This window comes from Chelonia mydas, chromosome 11 (assembly GCF_015237465.2).
Source record: "Chelonia mydas isolate rCheMyd1 chromosome 11, rCheMyd1.pri.v2, whole genome shotgun sequence".
In the NCBI taxonomy this organism is placed as follows: Eukaryota; Metazoa; Chordata; order Testudines; family Cheloniidae; genus Chelonia; species Chelonia mydas.
In genome coordinates this window covers 11,334,028-11,358,248 of record NC_051251.2, presented here as the reverse complement: position 1 = coordinate 11,358,248, position 24,221 = coordinate 11,334,028, and the positions used below count along the sequence as shown (strand labels likewise).

Below are 24,221 nucleotides of genomic sequence, written 5' to 3'. Positions count from 1 at the left end.
GATTCCACTTGAGGTGGAGAATGACTCAGCAAAACCTCATAGGAATACATAGAAGCCCATAGAAATACATGGGACTTCCAGTAGGGAAGAATGTCCTAGGACCATCTAGAATGTCCTAGAACCCAAGATAGTGGGCTAACCCTAATTAACGTATGCTAATATCTGACAGCTGATTGGCTGAGCCGGCGAATAAATGATAATGAGCTGAGCCTGGGTGAGCAACCAGTATATAAGGGCGACAGCCAACAGGCTGTAGTAGTAGTGGAATCAGGACCTTGAAGAAGAGCAGAAGCTGCAAAACTCTTAGGAAGAAGCTACCTGAAAAGCAGCAGCAGCAATAGAACCTGGCAAAGAAGAAGCTACCTGAGCAGCAGCAACCACAGAATTCCAAGGTAGCCCCAGACAATGGCTGCCACAGCAACCCAGCCAGCAGGAGCCACCTCAGCAGCCAAGCAGGCTTCCATATCTGCCACCAGAGGACAACATTTACCTCAGTGACAGCCAGCGGCAGCTAATGACAACTGGCAGCAGCAGACGGCGCTCCCTAATATCTTGACAGAACAGAAGGACCACAGACGAATCAGAGGGATATTTAACTGGAAGAGGTGTAAGTCTATTTTTTTTTTTAAATCCTTTTATTCACAGAATGTATGGGTTTCGTCTGTAAATAAAGCTGGGTGCCTGTGGTCTGAGTGAGATCTTCCCCTATCCATCTAATGATTCCCTGATCAGCACTTACTAGATGTTTTAGTGTTAAGTATTTAAGTATTAAATGTTATAGTGTTATATGTTGTTAAGTGAATTGTTAGATATATATTAGAGTTTGTGTATTGATATATGCCAAGGTATTAAATGCATAATATATGGTTAGATATCATATATTATGGTTATATTATGTTAGAGTATTAAATAAATGTCTATCTTTCATTTGAAGCTTTTAACTGTAATTGTTATATGCTATAGAGCAGGAGCAGGCGAACTTTGGCCCGGATCCAGCCCGCAGGCTGTTTTAAGCTGGCCCGCGAGCTCCCGCTGAGGAGCCGTGTCGGGAGCCGCACCATGCGGCTCGACCCTGCTCCATGAGTAGGAGCTGCAGAAGGGACATGCCACTGCTTCCAGGAGCCGCTTGAGGTAAGCGCCGCTCGGATCCTGCACCCCGGAACCTCTGTCCATGCCCCAACCTCCATCCCAGCCCTGATCTGCTCTCCAAACCCCTCAATCCCAGCATGGAGCACCCTCCTTCACCCCAAACCTCTCATCCCCCACCCCAGAGCCCGCACTCCCAGCCGGAACCTGCACCAGCCCTGATTCCTCGCTGAACCCCCAACTAGAGCCCTCACCCCCTCCCACACCCCAAACCCAATTTTGTGAGCATTCATGGCCCACCATACAATTTCTATTACCCAATGTGGCCCTCAGGCCAAAACGTTTGCCCACCCCTGTTATAGACTATCTTTTATTTGCCATGCTGCTTCATTTTTTAAGTAACTTATTTTCATTTAATTTTATCTCTAATCTTTTTTTAAATTATTTGTGTTTTTGAAAAATTACTGCTTGTGTGCCTACTCTTGATCAGAGGGCTGAATCTGTGTCCTTTCAAGGAGCAGCAAGACTAGCTTGCTCTGGGAGCCCTCTGCATATCAGAGACAAGAAGCCTGGTACTATCCTGGAAATTCCTTTAGAGCGGACCTACCATACCAACACCAGCCCTCTGGGGGGTCGGAAAAAGGGAAAGCTGGCTCCCCCATTATAGTCTTACTCACCATGGGAGAAGAAGAAGAGATGTATGCTGCTCCCCACACCGTGATGCTGTCCTTGCAAGGGGGAGGAGGGTCAAAGCAGAGACACCCACCCACCAGAGCCCCAGACTCGGGAGCAGAGGGGGGAACCCAGTGCCAGGGGGTGGCAGCCTCATGAGGGAGGGAGCTGTCTAAAGTCAGGGGAATGGGGGTGGGGTGAGGTCAGTGCTGGAGACTTGCCACGGCCAGCAGAGTAAAGTTGCAGACCACAGGGGCCCACCCTGGCCCCCGTCATCACCCTACGCCTATGCCTTCCTGAGCATGGAGCAGGCAACAGCCCGCTGTGCCCTCACACAGCAGGAGGCTTATGCCATGGCCACCCTGCAGTCCCCCTCCCCCACTCACAGCTGTGCTGTCCCCTCTCCCCTGACAGGCCCCCCCGAGACAGCTATGCCTGCTTCACCCACCAGTGACTGACCAACAATTGTGCCACTCCCCAACCCCCCTGAAGCCACACTGCTGCCCCCACCCCACACAAAGCCCCACAACCTGTGTTCCCTGCCCCTCACAGCCATACCACAGCGCCAACAGCTCAGCCCTCCCCGCCGCCCACCGCTGGTGCAGGTGCACCCCACCCTCAGAGATGCACCAAGAAAGACCAACCATAGCTAAGCTTTTAATTAATGGGCAATGGGATGGATCACTTGGCGATTACCTGTTCTGTTCATTCCCTCTAGGGCACCTGGCATTGGCCACTGTCAGAAGACACCGACCGGAGCTGCAGGTACTTTCCGTGGAGGTACTGAAAACGCTCTCCGACCGAGACAGGCACGGAGTTAAGTGCCGGTGGGGGTGGGAATGATGTGAACCACTGATACTGATGTGAAACCACTGAAGTTTGGGGGGGGGGGGGGGGGGGGGAACCAGCCAGACCAGGCAAATCAGGCTGCTGCGCTGCAGCAGTTCTGCAACTCCTCCCGCCCCCAGTAATCAAAACCACACCCCCCCATTAACACCCAAACCACAAACCAACCCAGACATCCCCCACCTAGTGCCCCAGTCCTGCCCCAGCCACGTGGAGAGTAGGCAGCAAGCACACACACAAAACCACCTGTACCACGCAAACCACAAACCAACTAACACCCCCCCTCACCTAGTGCCACAGTCCTGTCCAGACACGTGGGGAGTAGGCAGGCAGCAAGCGCGCACACACACACGCATCCACACACACCCCTACCACCCAGCCCCGCCACTGTCCGCCCCAGGCAGCAGCTGCAGCCACGTGAAGAGAGTCAGCGGAGCAGGCGCCTACGGCTTGTAAATATACTTGGGGTAGGAGGGAAGGGGCGAAAGAGTTAAAGAATTTATATTGCAGATTCCAGCTGCTGCAGCTGCCCCCCGCCGTCTCCGCCCCCACAGCCCAACGGGACCATCTATTGGCAGAGAAGCCAACGCAGCTGGTCAGGTAGCAGAGCCGTCCAATCGGAGCAGGCAGCCGCTGAGATCGCACCAATCCGCCGGCGCTACAGGCGGAGGCAGGCCGGGCTGAAGTTTGGTTGAATGGGGGAGTACAAAGACTAGTTTGAAAGGTGCGGATGGAATGTCTCTAGATGCGGCGCGTGTGAGCGCGGAGCAGGGGAGAGATGCCGCTGGCGGTGCCTGGGGAAGCCAGCGCTTCCGAGCAGCGCCTCCTGTAAAGTGCCAGCCTCCTCTCCGAGAAAGAGCAATTGGGCAGCTCAGCAACGAGCTGCCCGCGCTGGATTTTTGCATTGCAGAGAAGAAGAAACCACTCTGCTGTTTATTTTTTAATCGCTTTTATTTTTTGCCAGGGAAGGGTGAGGACATGCACCTTAGGCTGGCTGCGTTGATCCGAAGCAAACGCCAGGTCAGCAGCAGACGGAGGAGGATGTGTGAATGAATTGCCAGGTCCCCTTCGATCCTGCTTTGCAGAGAAGGCTGCATTGCCCCTGGAAGACGAGACCATCGCTAGTTATTCTGGCTCATTTGGTGTGTCTGCTGCGGAGATAGCGCATCGTCCCGCAGCGGGAGCTGCTGGATAAAACCTACCCCCAATCGTGCTGCTGGCTGGGAAATAGCCCTGTGAGCTAGCGGATGGCTTTGTCTCTCTTAAGGAGTCGATTGATTTGGTTCTCCCCCCGGACGCAAATGCTGAGTCTGCTGAAAGGGAAAGCTCAGCGTGTGTCCTCTTTGTAAAGGATGCATCCACTACTCCAGACCATTATTGTACTGAGAGCCTAAAAAAAAAAAATCCAAGCTCCCCATCTGCTGCTGGGGCGAGGAGGGATTTTGACAATCTCTAGGACATGTTTTCTTTTTCTATGAGACTAACCGTCAAAGACTAGTCCCAGCACCGCCGTCCCTCTGCCCTTTGTAGTTTGGTTCTGAATCAGTTCAGATCACCAACAAATGGTGGTTTCTCCAGGCGCTAACCCCAGGTGGGAGTTGTTATCACTGATTCTCTTCTGCCTTTCACGCCGCAGCCAGTGCAGAAATATGTTGGCTCTTCAGCACGCTTCTTGTAAGGTACCTTGGAGTGGGAGCCTTTGCTTCTTGTGCCAGGATAATTGCTTTGGTCCAAGAGAGGATTTGCAGTTTTACAATGCTAATAAAACTGAGTAATCTGGGGCTGTGATTCTGGTTTGTGGTGGGAGTTCAGGTGATTTTCCTCTCTCCTTCCCCAGCCCCCTTTGTGAGAAAGTTCTGTATAATTATTTAAAGGAATGACCAGGTCCCTAGAGACTTGGGAGAGGAAATGACAGATTGGGGGGAACCCTCTAGGAAGCTACTGCTGGGATTCCAGCTATTTATGAGGTACTTGTAGCAGGCTCCAGGAGACCCCAGGTTGTAGAGCAGAGGGTGGTTGTTCACCGAATTGGTTGTGCTCTCCTGACAACTATCAGGAATCTTGTATCGCTGACAGCCTGAGACTTTTGTGTGAGGCAGGACTTTGCCAAAGAGGGAAGGATCTGCAGTTTTCGCTCCCCTTGCATTGTTCCCCTGACGCCTGGAGAAAGATGCTTGGAAGTTCAGGTCCCTCCTGGCTGTGAGCGAACTTTTTTTTTTTCTTTGTGGTTTGTCCCCTTTCCCAACACTCTTTGCTGTAGGGCATGTCCCGGCCCAACAGTGTGAGCCCCCCGGGCTTTGGAGCCCCTGCACCTCGGGGAGGCACCGAGCAGCATCGATCGGCCTGGGGGGAAGCAGAGTCCAGGGCCAATGGCTATTCCTACCCACCTGCCCCAAACAGATCATCGAGCAAGAAGCCTTCTTGCATGGCGAGCAGGTGGAGGAGTGAGGAAGACTACGAGCCTCAGCCCAACACGAACCGGAGGGAGAGCGTTTGCAGGATGTTGAGTTTTAGATCCAAATCGGCCTGGCAGGAGCATGGCGAAGATAGTCGCCGCCACCAGCGCAGAGGGAATCCCACTTTTACCACCAGCCCTCGGCACTTTGGGGAGCTGGGTGAGGTGCGGCCCCGGTCCGTGGAGCTGGGGCTGGAGGAGAAGCGGATCAAGGCCAAGCTTGAGGAGCTGGAGGAGGAGGAAAGGGACTCCCAGGTGGCCTTCTCCATGGGCAGCTGCTGTGGCAGCCTGTTGCAGATCTTCAGGTCCAAGAAGTTCCAGTCGGAGAAGCTGGAGCGCCTCTACCAGCGCTACTTCTTCCGGCTCAACCAGAGCAGCCTCACCATGCTGATGGCCGTGCTGGTGCTGGTGTGCCTGGTCATGCTGATCTTCCACGCCGTGTACGGTCACTACAAGGTGCCCTATGTGGTGGTGCTCTCGCTGGCCATCCTGCTGGTGGTGGTGTTGTGCGTGCTGTGCAACCGAAACGACTTCCACCAGGACCACATGTGGCTGGTGTGCTACTCGGTCATCCTGGCCATCGTGGCTGTACAGGTGGTGGGGGTGCTGCTGGTCTGGCCCAGGAGCGCCTCCGAGGGCATCTGGTGGACTGTCTTCTTCATCTACAGCATCTACACACTGCTGCCAGTCAGGATGAGGGCTGCGGTCATCAGCGGGGTGGTCCTCTCAGCAATCCACCTGGCCATCTCCCTGAAAACCAGTGCAGAGGACAAGTTCCTGTTAAAGCAGGTGAGGCAAGCTCTGGCTCTAAGGTCTGGTGGCTTTAGATGTCAAAAGGAGTCTGGGCTTCAATTGAGTTTTGTGGATCTGTTTGATAGCTGGTTCTGGACGCTGGTTTGTCTGATACTAGGTGGGAGTTTGCCCTGGATGCTGACTAGTCTAATCATGCTCTCCTCCCTGTTGCTTTTTCAATAACTGTTTTAACCTTTTTCTTCCTCTTTTTTAACTCTTTAAATCTGGTTTACTAGCTTTAAGTAAGTGGCATTTTAGCACCGAATGATCTTGACTAGCTCTGTGAATAGAGCATTTCTGTTTTATTTAATGTCAACAGATCATCTGTGGAATGGTACCTGTGCTTGGTGCTGTGTGACTAAAAAACGGTGTGGAAAAGTCTTGGTGGTCTTATGGGGAGAGAATTGTGCTTGCCTGTAATTATGTAAAATATCAACAAAATGTACAACCTGGTTTCAGAGATGCATGTTCCTTAATTCATGTAAGTCAGTGACCTAAAGAGAGGGGTTTGCTCTCTGAAATGTACAGCAAATACCTAGAGGGTAAGGGGTAAAAATAGATTCCATATGTTGCCAGCAATAACCGTGTTTGTTTGTTTTTAAAACAACCTTGCATTTTCAACTCTTATCTGTAGCTGTGGTAGAATGTTAACTACTAGTGAGTCAGCTAACTGAAACAATAAGACTCATAGAATGTGTCAGTGTGCAGTGTTTTTAAATTACCATATCTGTTTAGACAACAGTAATACAAGGACCCTCTTTTCCTTTCCAAGCGGAACAAACGATATGGGGCGGGGGGGGGGGGGGGGATTGTTTGCTTAAGTTTAACAGACACATTGACAATAGAAAACTATCATTGTTTATCACTAAAAAGTTCTGAAAATCATTTTCATTCTGCAGTGCATTGCAGTCCCTCTTATAATAGGGGTTTTGAGCAGGGATGTGTATATTAACTAAGAATTGATAATTAAATGAAAATCAGGTATTGGTTGCTTACAGTCTTCTCTTTTTCCAGCACTATATATTATGCTGCACTTTGTTGTGGCTGACCAAGTATTATTACTTCTGACATCTTCTAGTATCCACCTTATGAGTATTCTAGAGAGAGACTTCTTCTGGGGCCTGAATTTAGTCAAGGAAAACCTAATGGGATGTGCTAGTGGTGCTCTGTACAAATCCAAAATATCACACAAAATGAATTTTGTCCATAAAATAGAAACTAGGTAAGCAGGCTTAAACTGTACATAGTGTATTTTTATGTATTTAGAGCAGGACTTCCCTAATTATTACTCTAATCTACAAGCATGACAACTACTAATTGGTGGTTTGTTTTTTGTTTTTTTTCCATAGGTAAGGTTCACTAACATACTCAAATAATCCTTGTTAGGGCCCTAATCCTGTGAGGACTTGTGCACAAGCTTAATTTTACAAACTGTGAGTAGTCTTATGTAAGTCAGTGAGACTACTCATGGTGCATAATTTGAAGCATGTCTGAAAGTTTTTAGGCCCTCATCCTGAAAAGGCTTAACATCAATGTGCTGTAGTGAGATTTCCTCTGAAACCTTACAAAATAAATTATTAATAATACTTACATTGTTGCATTTTCAAATTGCTATTGAATGCATTAAATCTCATAACTAACAGCGAGGAAACTGAGTCACAGAGGTGAAGTGGTTGGCCCAAGGTCACAGCGTTTGGAAGACCTGGGATGATAGTTCAGGCTCCCAGTCACTTCCTGTAACCACTAGACTGCCTGCCTTCTTTCTATTTCAGCACACTTACTTATTGGTAAAATGTGAAGAATCATCCCAGATAAAACTGCGCTTGTCAAAAGTAATAATGCACTGCAATAGCCCTACTCTCCAGGAGTGGCCCTAGCCATTTTGATTTTGTCATGTTCCTCTCTCTGCCTCTTCCCCCACCCCCCGCCCCAAACCTGCTGGCTAATCAGCAGAGGGGAGAAAAAAAAATCCCAAGCAGTACAGCACCTCCTGGAAGCTGGCACCCTTCTTGCCCACCCTAGAACCTGCCCTGGTACTCTTTGGTAATTCACATATATCTGCATCAACAATTGATCTCCCAATTATTCTAAGGTGAGGTTCTGCAGTAGTTAAACAACATCACAGGATTCCTTTTAAACTATTTTCAAAAATTAGTTCTCTGTGTGATCTTCTTGTGGGGTTTGTTTTGTTTAATCCAGATATTGGGCCAGATCCTCAGCTGGTGTAAATTGGCCTAGTTCTATTGAAGTCAGTGAAGCTATTTTCTGTTCCACTAGCTGAGGATCTGGCCTGCTGTGTATTTGTTTACATAAGTGATCTGTCTAATATTAAAATCTTTATCTACAAAGCATATTGCCTCACAGCTATTACCAGGCCTTTCTGACAGAGGCTGTTGAGTGTTGCCATGGAAATCTCATTTTTGTTAGACTCTGCCCCACTGATGCATATAAGCCCTCCTTCTCTATTTCTCTTTCTCTTAAAGCCAAGATGGGCAGAGGTGGAGGAAAGCCATAAAAATAAAATGGCTTTTCCACCCTTTTCAGTCCACTATTATTAGTCATGATGTGACTGTCGAATTGGTCAGTAATTGAATTCATGGCCATCAGACCATCTGGTCCTTCAGCCATGTTTCTTATTCAAAGACTATTTAGAACTTTCATTCCTCTCCCTTTTCGTGATACTTTGACCGTGCTATTACAACTACTTTCTTCCCTTCCTCTTTGGTTTGTGGGTTTGGTTATTTGTCCTTTATTTTCTCCTAATTGTATCAAAGCTGGACAAAACAGGTACTCATGCAAAAATTGAAGATTATCATAATAAACGGACTCCTGACTAACTCTGTTCTCACCTTTTGGGATAGGGGAATGGGAAGGAGAGGGCAGGATTGGACATGGCCACAGCACGCTGCCCTCCTGCTAGGGTCTGCGTCCCTGGAAAGTAGGGTGTAAATTAGAGCAGCCCTGTGGCTGTTGTGATACTGGAAGCTATGCCTGCCCCCGCCCCTTAATGTCCTTGGAATATAGGGAGCACGAAAGTGTCTGAAACCTTTGCACACACTCTCCCCCTCCATGCTTTTCCTGTGCTCCGGGCAGGATGGACTGAGAATCATGGCTATTGTGATTCCTACCTTTTAGAGCTGTGCTGTTCTTAAAAATTTTCTGGGAATCTAAAACTTTCGAAAGCAGCCACTGAATTAGGTCCTCCAACCTGAGGTACCTTGCACCTGATTTTTGGATGCGTTGAGTGCTGGGCAGTTCTAACTGTGGTCAACAAGAACTGCAGGTACTCTGCACCTCCGTAGATCAGGTCAGGCACCCAAAACTTAAGTAGAGGTCACTCGTAGAAATTTTGGCCGCCTTTATCACCTGGTCAACTCTTCTTGACTGCGAGTGAGGGAGGAAAGGAATGTGAATGTTTATCATGACTGACTATTCCCAGTTCAGGACTGCACTAGGTAAAAAGAAATAAACTAGTGTACGAGAGCATATTTCACATACAAAGTGCTCTGTGGAAGCAAAATATATTCTATGCATAATACTTCAGTCAAACTACAAATCTTAATTGCTTATGTATTCCTTGTACACCTGCAACTAGTTAAAATTTACACATTTTTAAACCTGTTTAAAACAAAAACCTTTATTTTCCCATTTTATCCCTGAGTTATTTTGAGAACATTTGATTTATAAATGTGATTCATCGTACATACTGTATATCTTGTCTAGTGCTGAAATTTCCATGAGGCAGTGATACACTTCCGGACTATGAATAAATGAGATCAGCTCCAGAATTAACATATAAAGACTGTCAGTATAATAACCTTTTTACCCTTTTATGGTAACAAGACAGTCTAATACTTGCTCATTTGAAAAGAAACCTGCTATTCTCACTTAATTGTTTTACATACATGGTAAAACTGATATTTTGGTTTGTCTATATTACAGTAGACCGTCAAATGTGCAAGTACTGCATAGACACATAGGAAGACCACAGAGTTTACCATGTAAAGCTGTAACATTGAAAACAATTTATATATATAACTTCATGTATGCAAGTCGCCCCCTTGACCTTAGTGGGGCTATTTGAGTGTATAAAGTTAAGATCAAGCCTGTGTCTACAGGATCAGGTGTTGAGAATCCAATTTATGCCAACGGGCAGTCTTTCAGTAGATTTTATTGGGCTTTGGAAAAAGAGAACCAAGAGTTGGGGGTAGGGATGCAACATAACAGGCATTAACTAACCGTTAATTTAGGTTTAGGCTTTGTTTTACTGCCCAAACCTGTACCGTCACATTTATTTCTAAGATGTCTGGCTCAATAACATAGTTGAGGAAAGGCGCTTGTAGTTCATTAAATACTTCAGGCCATGCGAGGTCGTCCAGTTACAATGTATCAGAATAACAGGTGACTAGGAAAGTTGTCTTACATAAATAACCTTGCGGAAAGTGGAACTGAAATTACAGTGCTCTTTTAAAGTAACATTTATTGTTAACCTTTCTGAAAAGAGTTCTAATAGCACTGTTCACAAACAGCTGCACCATCATTTGGCTCTCTCTTTTATAGCACTCTCTGATCCAAGCCTCCCACAGCTAGACTCCTAGCTGTTCAGCCCCATCACAAACACCTCTGTTATAACAATACTGCTCTAATGATCCCCATGCCTGACTTCAGAGAACTGGGAATGTGTTGACCTTTCTCTCTATAGATTTGTATTAATGATACATTTTTGCTCTGCAGCTGAATGTTGGACCCTCACAAGAATGTAATATTCCATTCTCACATTTCTGTGTGGGTGTAAGTATACATACTTTTCTGTTTCTGTTTTCCTGAAGTAGGCTGTTATTTTTAGCAAAGTTGGAGCAGCTCTTGCTCCTATTAGAACATCAGGTCATGTTACGAATAGCTCTTTAGCATCTCATCAAGATGCTTTTTATTGGATGTGATCTAATCAATGTTCAGTTAGTAGCAGTAGCACAGTCCACACCAGGAGAAATTACTATCTCTGTACTACATCTAGCTTGCAATAGCACACAAGATATCTAGGTCATGACTGATTTTTTTGAGACTGACAGATTATCAGAAATGTGCCATTGCAGAGTTGATGTGGTGGTGGTAGTGTTGTTGTTTGTTTGTTTGTTTTTCAAATAGGAATTGGGATTGTCTTTTGTTCATAAGCAGGGATAGACTTGCTACCTGAAATGCAAAGCCCGATATGTGACCTCTATAAGCTTGCTGATCTTTGTGCTTTCTCTGTTACTTATTGGAAGTAGGGTTGGAGGCAAATCTAAATAATACTAATATGGGACCCACTCATGCACATTGGGGCCAGATTCCACCGCCTGTAGTTATGTTGAATAATAGCTTGCTCTCGGTAGCCCCACTGACTTCAATAGAGGATCTCCTATAAAATACAATATAATGTGAGTAACGGTGGCAGAATTTACCCCAGGAATAGTTCATCTGAAGTCAGTAAGAGATACAGGATTGGGGGTCCTTGGTTTAGAAAACTGAAGTATGCAAAAGCAAAACTCCGTTATACCCATGCAGTCTCACTGACTTCAGTGGGTGCAACTGAGGGTAGAAATTAGCCCCAATTGTGCAACATTTCAGTGACTTAAGTATCTACTGTCCTTAAAAAGAACATTGTTCTGTATTTATTGTGGTGGGAATATGGCTTGAGGTTTTTGAAGGTCTACTTATGAATGATTCTTTCCCTAGCATCCTTCTTTTCTGCCAGAAAGGAAGCTTGTTAGAGATGGAGGTTTATTGTTATTTCATTGGTCCTGATGGCTGCAAACATAACAGGTGATATAACGTTTGAGTGCTGACAGTGTGCTTCAGTGCTGGAGAAGATACTCTTAATTCCCTCCACTCCTGATCTGCAGGACTCCATGGCATGTTCAACAACCCAGTAGATTGACCCACTTGCACTTAGTTCTCTCATCCCTTCAGTAATGATTACAGAGTCTTATGGTGGACTGAGAGTAGATGAACTGAATATCAAACCTACCTTGGTGGAGATGACTTAGGTACACTGCTGTGCCAGGTACAATAATTCTAGTGAACGAATCATCACTCTAGTCACTTTTATGACACTTCGGAAATGGCAGGATATGCAAGTTTCGTCGTTGTTCTCTGTCTAGATGAAGATGTTTCAGCCAAATGTTGACGGATTGTTTCATGCTTTGCACAGAGGGGAAATGATAGCTTCAAGTGTTCTTGAATCTTACAAGGCACAGTTGACTGATCTTTAAGCATCTCGGGCTTGTTGTGTCTGTTGACTGGATTTCAGTGGAGGGTGATAGCCTTGGTGATAAATAACTAGCGAAAGGGAAACAAAGCCCTTGAACTAATGTCAGATGTGGACTCTAGGCTGCCCACAGTAGGGCCTCTGAGTGACATGGCCTTGATCTGTAGAAGCCTTTAACTACAATGAAATGGTCTCTAGCTGCTGCCTTCTAGAATGGTGTAATATTTTATACCGTAACCACATTTAAGAGGCTCTCATTAATTGAGGGTGTAAGATTTCCACAGACTTCAAAGAGAATGTTTGCTTTCCTTGAGTCTCGAGCAGGTGTAGTGTTTTCAAAGCATGCACATGCACACACAGAGCAAACTGTGGCTTGACAGTGTTGCCAAGGTTTGGGTTAGGAGAAGTCTGGGAGTTGTCTCAACTGGAGTGTGAGCTTTGGGCATCGGGCCATTCTTCAAATGGATTAGGGTTGGATTTCGCTTGAAACCCTTTATTTGTCCACCAAAGCATCCTTTGATTCCTCCCCACCCTGAGTGATTGAAGCTCGTTCTATTAGCTTTCGTTGCCTGCCTGCCTGCCTGTCTGTTTTTTTGCTTTCTTAACTGGAACGCTTGTGGACTATTTTTCTTGTTGTTGTGGCCAGCGCAACAGAATCTTCTTGATCTCTTGTTATAATTACTCATCCTGCAACTAAAAATCTCTAGCATTTAGTTAAACGTAGACTGAGCCTATTGTCAAATTTAACCGTTGTTACCTGGTTTGCACTGGGTTTGTTAATGTGGTAAAGTGGCCCTGCCCTGGAGCTGTTCAGTGGCTTCTGAGAAACCACACTCTCTAGTTCCTGTTTTGTTTTTTTTGTTTCCCTTCTATAATGTACTGCTGAGTATGTTTGAGAAAACGGATCAGCTTTTGATGTGGTATGGGTGGGGTTTTAAAAAAAGATTTCTAAGTATAACTCTTCTTGTGAGCCTAAGGCAAGCTTTATTTTCTTGTATGAATCCTTCAATAAAATGCATATATCATCCTGTATAGACAATACGTACAAAAAATATACTGCAGGTGGAATTAGTGCAGCGGAATCTCTCTCCACCTTCCTGATTGTCCAACAACCTGATGTATATCTCTTCGTGGCTGGAGGGGAATAGTGGGGTGATGAAGGAAAACGGGTGTGTGTGTGTGTGTGTGTGTGTGTAAAAAATGCAAATATTTAAAATCTTCTATCTTGCTTTCCTGAAAAGCAATGATGTGAAACTGACTCACTTGTGGCCAGGGGGCTTGTTTTAGGAACACTCTGATTTCTAGTTCCTTTCCTTTCTCTTATCTCCGATTTTCTGTTTTGTTTTTTTTTTTCTTTTTTCTTTTTTTTGGTTGGTTGGTTTTTTTAATACATAGCCTTTACAATCTTTGCTCCTTTCCATCCAGTGGAGCCTCTTTCCTCCCTCTCACTACTTACTCATTGATCTTCACTTCAGCCTTTGCACAAGAAACCCCCTCACCCCACCAAAGCCCAATTTGCACTGAGATCCTGGCAGGTGCTGACTAAGGGAGATGTGGGGAGTGGCAGAATAGCTATGAGTAAGAATAATTTAGTTCAGGTTTCTTAATGGTGAGATCTTCTATAGGGCCGGTGAAAGCTTTTTCCAGAGGGAAACTGGTACCTGGCTGAGGCACAAGCAAAGTTAGAGGTCATTTATGGTCTAGAGCCACCAAGCTCGTGAAGTTTTGTTGTTGTGTCTTTTGTTTTTTTTGTTTAAGGGCTATACTAGCACTTGTGGAATGGAAGGTAACTCTCTGCCTAATCTTAACCCCTGGCATCAGGACGGGATAGGTAAGAGGACTGTATGCTGGCAGAGCAGTCTTGATTGTCAGTTAAGCAGAACCAAGGAAGAAGTCTCAGAGGAGGACTAGCTATGTGATAAGACAGGATGCCCTTTTACAAGCATAACCCAGCAAACATGAAAGAGGATAATCCAGATGCGGATTTAAAAAAAATTCCTTCCTTTAAAGTTTGACATCTCCCAAATCCCCAAAGCAAGAGAACACCTGCTATAGCTGGTTTCTAGCTTTCCAATGTATACTGTGTGAGTTTCTTGCACTTTATGAGATTGTACCTTGGAATGGTTACTGGTCCCTTGTACCAGGCAATAAATGAGAAGTCAGGATGCTTTCAGCATCCATAGCTGGGCCTCATCTGGGAAGTTCTGTGTTTTGGGGGTTTCATGTGAACTTGAAGCCTCACCAGTTGTCATACTGGCACCAATAGGAATTGCATAATTTAATAGGCTTGAAGTACCATGGAAATGGGTGCAGGGATAGTCCTGCGTTGACCCTTGAGGAGGTGGACCAAAATGGACTAATAGGAATTTCCCATTTTAAATGTCATTGGGAACACGGCCCTTAACTTCAGCTTTTGGTTCCTACATTTGACGCATTTAGAATTTCTCTGAATAAACACTTGAATGGCCTCATTATCTCCTGGGCTATCTCCTGCATATCTTAAATCTTGCAATGCAAAGATAAGTTTTCTGCATGAAGGGCAATAGGCTCAGCCGCTTAGGAGCTTGTTGCCAGCGTTTGTATCTCTGACAGGCCATTAGCAGTGTTTCTCATTGGTGCACCTTCTGACATTCACTAAGGCTTTCATTTTGATTGTCTTTATAAAAAGTTGGTTTATAATGCCAGGTTGCACTTATGCTTCCTGGAAGGTGTTGCCACTGTGCTCTTTTCCACATGCATGAGAAGTTGCTAATATGATTAGGATGTATTCTGCCCACCTCCCTAGATGCAAAGAAAAGGAATCCAATTTGTATATGCATCATGTATGAAATCTTGCATGCAGCAGAATAGTTTTGTATATGCGTGGCCTCTCCTGTGGCACAGCTTGGTGATGTAAGCATCTGAAGGGAAATGGACTCCCTAGCACCATAGGTCTGAGTCCCATCTACTTATGTAATCACTTGCCTTTCTATTCTAGTTAAACAGAATTCTCTGCAGTTCATTGGGTGGTGAGGTGCTTCAGAGGAAACTAGCAAAATCCAGAGGTTCTGTCTGCTCTTCACAGACATTTTAAAGCTCCTGTAAAACAACCTGTATGAGTTTGTTTTGGCATCCTTAGTCAAAATGCCCCTCCCTCCCCATACTGCTGTTCAGCATGCTGTGCATTGATTAGGTAGCTATCACCCTTCACCTCTGTGGAGGCTCCATTTAAGTGATGCTGTAAAGTGTTTTAAGATCCTCTTTGGGGTTAAAGCTGCTATATAAACCTGTCACATATTACGATGCTAGGGGAAATTTTTGCATTGTGGAGAGTAAATAAGAAGAGGTACAGAGGAGGGGTAGCCATAAAGGGGAGAAATGTAAATGAAGAAATGGTTCTTTTCAGGTGTTAGAAATAGATCTGCTAGAGAACTGACTTCAAGAAATTGTTAAACTCTTCTCTAAAAAAGTTTCCTATGCTTCCTCTGAAGCAGTCTGTAGACAGTTCACAGTTACCAGGTGCAGCCTGGTTCTGTGGTCGAAAGACTTTTCGGTATTGCAGGAAGCAAAGCTTTGTCACAGAGAAGCTAATGCAAGCCATGCCTCCGCAGCGTGCCGCTTTCCCAAACACTGTGGCTCCCCCTCCCTTCTTTGTCCCACACTTGTGACAGGGGCAGAAGACTATCGCTGCAAGCAGTACTCCTTTAACGTGTCAGCTTGCAGACATGGCTAATTTATGGACTAAGCCATGCAGCGGAAGACTAGTCAAATCGGTATTTCTAAAAACAGCAAGATTGCCAGCTAGTGTACAGAGGACACTGCATCTGTGTGTGAGTGATGCATCTTTTCCCATTTGATAGATGGTACCCATGGCACTGATGTCTAGTCTCAATTTTAATAAATGGGGGATTTATGCAGAGAACCCACAAATACATTAATGAAAATTGTTTCCATATGATGTGATTTTTAAGGTAGTCCATAGTAATATTTTTTTGAGAGGAAGAAGGAGAAATGTCCTTGTGTTATCAGTGAAGAAGGAAACTGTGCAGTGTGGTTGGAGACACTGCAGCAAAATCTTTGCCTCCCACATGTCAGAAGGTAACAGGAACCTTCAAAGCTGCTACTGTGTGACACATTGCTAGTACGTGAATTATGGCTCTCCAGTGAGAGTTGCAGTTTCATGAACACTCAGGAATGTCCCCTGGTTCGGTTGTTGGCCTTGTGCTCATGCGCAAGTTCACTTTCAGAAGTGAGTGTCTGAAAATACACTTACCACTTGAAAAGACTTGTAGATCTTTCTTTATTCTTTTAAAGGCCAGAAGGGATCGTTATGATCATCTAGTCTGACCTTCTGGATAACATAGGCTATTGAATGATTCCTATGTGGCAATAACGATTTCTTCCTTTTCCTTCCCCTGGAATATTAAATATTGACTCATGAAGTATTTGTCAATTTAAAAATGAATCAAAAATTCTCTGAACTGAACTGACCCAATGCCTTTTTTCTTCTTTAATGAGTAAGGATGATATTGCTTTGTGATGCAGGGGGTTGGGAACACTTTGAAGCCTGTGGGTGAAATGTAAAACAGAGGTCCTGACAGCTTGTGGTCATTAAAGATTCTTCTGGGAATTTCCCCAAGTATAAGGCTTTGATATGCTGTCCAGATTTCATGTCGGGTAATTACATTTTTGCATCCCTAAGTACTCTGACTTCAACTGGGTGTGATATTCTTCACTTGTGATTCTGGATTCTTTGATAGAGCTGCTATGCAGGGTTCAACAGTTGCTGCATGCAAGTAACTTTACAACTGTGATTGAAACTTGCAAGACTGCAAACAAGCCAGAAAAATGCAGATGTTAGGATTCCAATTAACATCTTATCTGGGTCACATTGTACATAGGACATAATGCATCCTGACTACTGGTTAAATGCACATATTAATATGCTGGGCCAAGTTCAGTCCTAGAGTACGCCTGTTCAACTGTACTAAAGTTTGTGGAAGTCACTAAATCACACATTCAACTAAAACTTCCCTTTTTTATGTGCTTTTTGGCCTAGAATGTGCCAAGTTTTCCAGAACCTGGGGACATCTTGAAATTGATAGCTGGGAAGTAGATTTCTCCACCTACCCGCCCTCCCCAAATAGGGAGAAGATGCCCAGGGGAAACAGATCTCATGGTTCACTTGTTACATCTAAGCTCATCAGGGCTAGTCCCCAGTGTCACAAAACTGTTCCTTACATTTGCACAGCACCCAATTGGAGCCTCTAGGAGCTATTGTAATACAAATAGTGTTGTTAAACCCAAACTCATCTCCACCATCTGGATGTGGGTTCTCCATCTAATTCCTGGTCCCTCTCAACCTGGCTTGGATAAGCATGCTCAGTCCACTCCCCTGCTGATTTATTGTCCACGCTTTGCAACACCCTCGCTGTTCCGAAATGACGTGCGTGTTCCTTTGAAGTGTGTTTGTATTAATGATGCAATTCAGAGTGTGTACTACTTTGTAAACCATATCAAGATCTCTCTGAACATTTTTGTACCACTTAAAGGCACCAGTAGGTAATTCTATTTCCTCTTTCATTTAAAAACCTCGGAAACAATTTAAAAAAAAATCTGTTGCAGCATTAGTATGACGTAGCTGAGGTAAGACACAATTACACCTGCACAACTTGGGACTTTTTAGTAACATTAATTTGGCCACGCTGCACATATGTGGCAAACTTCTGTCAGAACAGATCCAGCCTTTCTCTTCAGTGCAACCTTTGGCTATGCTGCCCCACCAACATGCTTTGGCCCTTTCCAAGAGGCAAGAGAACTGCTTGCTTGTCCTGTCTACCCTTGACCCCTTTAATGCAACTGCTAATAAGAATGCCAGTTGTTGCTGTCTTTCTGATATAGTCACTTGTTTGCTAGGAGATCATGGAACTCATTCCACATGGGCCATGGAAGTGTCATCAGCAACTACCAGCTTTCAGTCTCTGTTGCTCTGGGCTGGAACAGAACCTACTGCCAATCACTTGAGTCCTATTTCCCACAACATTTTGTATTAGAATACTAACTTGTGACTCTAAATTGTTAAATATCAGTGTGCTAGGTGACCTTTTTTTTTGCATTCAATTGATCTCTTTAAGAGTAAAAGCCTTCTGTGGTAGACTTCCTTTATTTGAAATAAAGGTTGCCAGGGGTCCCGTTTTCAACCAGAACACCTGGTAGAAAAGGGATGCTGAAAATGAGTGAGTGAGGGTAGGAGACAGTGAGTGACAGAGGGAAGGGGGATGGAGTGAACAGGGCAGGGCCTCAGAGAAGGGGCGGGGCAAGGGTGTTCGGTTTTGTGCGATTAGAAAGTTGGCAACCCCCTTATTTGGATAAGCTTCCTCCTTCTACCCCTCCCATTTATTACGGGTGGTTTACGTACTGATGCAGTAATGGGTAGCCAGTTAGTTTCAAAATATCCTTTATTCTCCCTAAGATCAATGGGCCTCCTCATGAGTTCTCCTATGTGCTGGTAAAGGCAAGAGTAGATGATACACTGGTTTCCAGCACAGCTGGCTGCTGAGCCTAATGCTGAAGATCATTAAAGCAGCTCAGCATTCTACAAGTACTGAAAGTGTTGACTCTGCCCTCTGGTAGGAATATGATTTTTGGGGCTCAGGGCTAACAAGGAGGCACAAATAAAGAAAGCATCTTCTGCAGATGGCTTTAGTTAAGGATGTGGTGTTAGGCCAAATTAAACAGCTTTTGAATTCTAATTTCTTAAGAACATAAGTGGCTGTACTGGATCAGACCAGTGATCCATCTAGCCCAGTACCCTGTTTTCTAAAAGATGTTGGTGCCAGATGCTTCAGAGGGAGTGAACCGAACAGGGCAATTTATCAACTGACCTATGCCCTGTCGTCCAGTCCCAGGTTCTGGCAGTCGGAGGTTTAGGGACATCCCAGGGCATGGGTTTGTGTCCCTGACCATCTTGTCTAATAGTCATTGATGGACCTATCCTCCATGAATTTATCCAATTCTTTTTTGAACCCAGTTTACAACATCCCCTGGCAACATGTTCCAGAGATTGACATTGTATGAAAAAGTACTTCCTTTGGTTTTTATTTTTAAACGTGCTGCCCTGATAATTTCATTGGGCGACCCCTGGTTCTTGTGTTATTTGAAAGGGTAAATAACACTTCCTTATTCACTTTCTCCACACAGTTCCTGATATTATAGACCTCGATCATGTCCCCCGCCCCCTTAGTCATCTCTTTTCTAAGCTGAACAGGCCATCTTTTTCATTTCTCCTCAGATGAAAGCTGTTCCATACCCCTAATGATTTTTTTTTTTGCCCTTCTCTATACTTTTTCCATTTCTAATATATCTTTTTCTGAGAACTTCATGCAGTATTCAAGGTTTGGGCATACCATGGATTTATATTGTGGCATTATGACATTTTGTGTCTTATTATCTATCCTTTTTCTAATGGTTCCTAACACTGAGCAGATGTTTTCAGGGAAATCTCCACAATGACTCCAATATTTCTTTCTTTAATGTTAACAGCTAATTTAGACTCCATCGTTTTGTCTGTATAGTTGGGATTATGTATTCCAATATGCATTACTTCGCATTTATCAACACTGAATTTCATCTGCCATTTTGTTACCCAGCTTTGTAAGAGCTCTTTGTAACTCTTCACAATCAGCTTTGGATTTCACTATCTTGAATAGTTTTGTGTCATCTGCAAAATTTGTCACCTCATTGTTTACCCCTTTTTTCCAGATCATTTATGAATATGTTGAACAGCACTGACCCCAGTACAGAGCATTGGGGGACCCCGCTATTTATGTCACTCTCTTATGAAAACTGACCGTTTATTCCTACCCTTTGTTTCCTATCATTCAACCAGTTAGTGATCCAGTAGAGGACCTTCCCTCTTATCCCATCACTACATTCTTGCTTAAGAGCCTTTGGTGAGGGATGATATCAAAGGCTTTCTGAAAGTCTAAGAGTGTTTTGTCCACATGTTTGTTGACCCCCCTCAAAGAATTCTAATAGTTTGGTGAGGTATGGTTTCCCTTTGACTCTTCACCAGCATATTGTGTTAATCTACGGCTGATAATTCTGTTCTTTACTATAGTTTCAGCCAATTTGCCTGATACTGAAGTTAGATTTACCAGCCTGTGATTTGCCAGAATCGTTACATTCGCTATCTGCCAGTCATCTGGTATAAAGGTTGATTTTAATCAATAGGTTATGTACCACAGTTAATATTCTGCAATTTTATATTTGAGTTCCTTCAGAACTCTTGGGTGAATATCATCTGATCTTGGTGATTTTATTGATGTTTAATTTATCAATTTGTTCCAAATCCCCCTCTATTGACACCTTGACCTGAGACAGTTCCTCAGATTTGCCACCTAAAAAGAATGGCTCAAGTGTGGGAATCTCTCATCCTCTGCAGTGAAGACTGATGCAAAGAATTCATTTAGCTTCTCTGCAAGGACCTCACCTTCATTTAGCACGTTGATCATCCAGGGGCCCCACTGGTTGTTTGGCAGGCTTCCTGCTTCTGATATACTTTAAAAAATTGCTGTTAGATTTTGTGTCTTTTGCTAGTTGCCCTTCAAATTCTTTTTGGCCTGCCTAATTATACTTGACTTGCCAGCGTTTATGCTCTTTTCTATTGTCCTCAGTAGGATTTGACTTCCAATTTTTAAAAGATGTCTTTTTTTCCTCTAACTGGATCTTTTATTCTGCTAACCATGGTAGCATTTTTTTGGTCCTCCTTACTATTTTTTGGTTTTGTTTTTTGATTTGGGGTGTGTCTGTCTGTTCTATAATTTGAGTCTCTATTATGGTGTTTTAAAAAAATTTCCATGCAGCTTGCAGGCATTTCACTCTTATAACTGTTCCCTGTAATTTCTGTTTAACTAGCCTCCTCATTTTTGTGTATTTCCCTTTTTGAAGTTAAATGCTACTGTGGTGGGTTTCTTTTGACATTTTCCCTCCTAACAAGGATGTTAAATTTAATTACATTATGGTTGCTATTACAGAGAGGTTCAGCTGTATTCATCTCTTGGACCAGATCCCGTACACCACTCAGGACTATATCAAGAATTCCCTCTCCCCTTGTGGGTTCCAGGACTAGCTGTTCCTAGAAGCAGTCATTAATGGTGTCTAGAAGTCTTATCTCTGCATCCTGTCCTGAGGTGACATGTTCCCAGTCAATATGGGGATAGTTGAAATCCCCCATTATTATTGGGTTTGCTGTTTTTGTAGCCTCTCTAATCGCCCTGAGCATTTCACAATCACCATCACTACCCTGGTGAGGTGGTCGGTAGTATAATCCTACTGCTATACTCCTATTCAAGCATGGTATTTCTATCCACAGAGATTCTAGAGTAATGTTTGATTCATTTAAGACTTTTACTATACCTGAGTCTGCTTTCTTTCACATATAATTCCACTCCCCCCGCAGTGTGAACTACTGTCATTCTTATATCTTTTGTATCCTGGTATTCCCATGTCCCATTTCTTATCATTCCACCAAGTTGCTGTGATGCCTGTTATATCAATATCCTCAATAATACCAGGCCCTCAAGTTCACCCATCTTCATATTTAGATGTTTAGCCTTTGTATACAAGCACATATACAATTTGTCAATATTTAGTTGTCTTCCTTCATGCAGGGGTGAAAGTAACTTAAAGGATTTACCGGTACGCCGGAGTCCTGAGTGGGGGCGTGGCCTCAACAGGAAGAGGCTTGGCCTCAACAGGAAGAGGCGATTTAAAGGCCCCGGGGCTCTGGCTGGGAGACCTGGGGGGCCTTTAAATCGCTCCGCTGCAGAGGCAGCTGGGAGCTCAGGGGTGAATTAAAGGGCCCAGGGCTCCGGCATTTTAGAGCTCTGGGCATTTTAAATCCCTGCTGGAGCCTGGCTGCCAGAGCCCCAGGGCTCCGGCAGCCGGGCTCAGATGGGCATTTAAAGGGCCCAGTGCTCAGGCCACTGCAGGGAGCCCCAGGCCCTTTAAAGCGCCGCCCAAGCCCCACTGCTGGAGCTCTGGAGGTGATTTAAAGGGCCCAGGGCTCCCTGCAGTGGCAGGAGCATTGTGCCCTTTAAATCACCGCTGGGGAAGCCGGTCCAGCACGGCGTACTGGCTCTTGCCGGTACGCCATACCAGACCGGACCAGCTTACTTTCACCTCTGCCTTCATGTGATGTAGCTACATGGGATTCTTTTTCATTTGAGTGTTTCTCTTCAGTTCCTAGCGGTACTTTATCATCTTTTACCCTCTCCTCCTCTTTACTAGGATATAGAATATCCCCTTTAATAAATCCTCCCCTAGGGGCTGTGTCTGTCTGAACCATGTGCTCCTCAGCACCAGTCTGCTTTCCCCCAGGCTGCATACCCCTCTGCCTCAATCTGTATGTATTAGGAATCCTATCTGTGTGTCTCATTTCACATCCTTCATTTCCTGGTCTGGTTTATATGCTACTAGAGAGAACTCTGACTCTAAATGCCTCTTGCCTGGGACTACAAAAAATACCCGCATCCTCTAACTGCCTGCTAGGTTCCCTCATCTCCATTCAGGGCTTTCCTGCGTGAAGAAGGCACTGCTGGCATAAAACAAGAGTGGCTGATTATGCTTAATTCCCTGCTTTGCTGAGAGGCAGCTATATTGTATTATCTACCCTATAGCGTCCTGTCTGTGAGGGCGGCATTGTTGCAGAGCCTCTATTCTCCTTCCCCAACCTGTCTGTTCTGTCCATGGGATCCTGACAAGGACCCTTGGGCCAACAGTTTATCGACCAAAACATCATGAGTGGCGGGTGGACCCCCCACTTTGGGGAGGCTAGCCTCACGGCCCCACCCCTTCTGCATGAGGCCCTGCCCCCACCAGCAGGAGCTCTGAACCTCACTCCTGTGGCTGGAGAAGCCCCGGGCTGGACGGAACCCCAAGCCACCACCCCCTCACCACCAGAGGAGCCCTGGGCTGGCCCCAGTCCAGCCCTAGCCAACTGACCTACCCAAGCTCCGGCTGGAGCAGCTCCAGCCACGGAAGATAGTTTTCCCTGACCAATTGAACCAACCGCTCATGCAAAACATAATTATATAATCATTGAAAATTTAGCAGTCCATAGCCTGACCAGTTTCGTTGGACAGGGAAGTCTCTTTCCAAAGTCTTTATGGTCCCCTAGACTGCATTACAGCTGGTGCTTGGAATGGGCCTAAAGCCACCACACCACCAAACAAGCAGAATAACTTTGGGGGAGGAGGCTGGGAGTAGGCCTATATATGTGCTGGGGCTGGTCACAGACAGACTGTCCCTTCTTGTCCCTTTGATTATTGTGTTACCCCTCTCACAAGAGACTGAATCCAAGAAGCCCACGCAGCCCTGTGCTCCTGTTACTGGCTATGGTTTTTCTGGCTCCCTAAAATGCACAGTGCAGCCAGAACTGGAATGACTGCAAGGCCTCTTTCGTTGTTAGTGAAGGATGATATCTGATCACTAACATGCAGGGAAATGGTTGCATAAGATGCTCCCAACTGAAAAATGAATTACGGTAGCTAATAAAAGGCATTTATTGCCCTGTGTTCCCGAAAGTGACCGAGCAGGAGAGAAGAGGTAACACTGAAACTTCCATTACATCTTTTGAATGTCTGTCAGGTTAAAAACTGTCTCAAACCTGCCTGCAAGCAAATCACTCTTGGGCAACTTACTTAAGTTAATAAGGGGTGTGGGTGTGGCGCGGGGAGGTGAATGTATTGAAGTGAGAGACCAAACAAGAAAGCCAGATGATCTGGCTAGTATTACCTTTACAGCTTTGTTTGAACAATGGGATTAGAGTAATTCCACATTTCTCCTGTATTTCACTTAAGGGGTATTTGTTATCCCAGTGGGGTAATTAGGAGTGCAAATGAAGACCTCACAGGTATATTCTGCCTCGTTAATGGCTTTCTTTTCCCTTCTGCAAAAGAGCAATTTGGTGGCCTCAAAGGAAGAGCTGCCAGCTGATACTAACTCAATTTGGTTAAGACTTACTATGGCATCCTGCCCCTTCCCTCTGCTTTCCCAGCTTCACTGGGAGTGAGAAATCTGTGGAAAATCATGCCATAAGTGACTTGCCTACCATGAGTCTATGACGAAGTTGAGAACAAAACT

General features: G+C 44.9%; 1 protein-coding gene across 2 annotated transcripts in view; it reads left to right on the top strand.

Moving 5' to 3' along the window:
- Positions 1–2,946: 2,946 nt before the first annotated feature.
- The window catches only part of ADCY5 (adenylate cyclase 5), a 331,144-nt gene continuing 309,869 nt past the window's right edge, over positions 2,947–24,221 (top strand). Inside the window, exons 1-2 of one of the 2 annotated variants that reach the window (XM_043525548.1) lie at positions 3,233–3,328; positions 3,569–5,848. In XM_043525548.1, coding sequence (XP_043381483.1) covers positions 4,868–5,848 — 981 coding nt within the window. In that variant the 5' untranslated portion in view covers positions 3,233–3,328; positions 3,569–4,867. Of the gene's footprint in view, positions 5,849–24,221 lie in introns of both variants that reach the window. The other variant, XM_037912014.2, reaches the window with a different exon arrangement.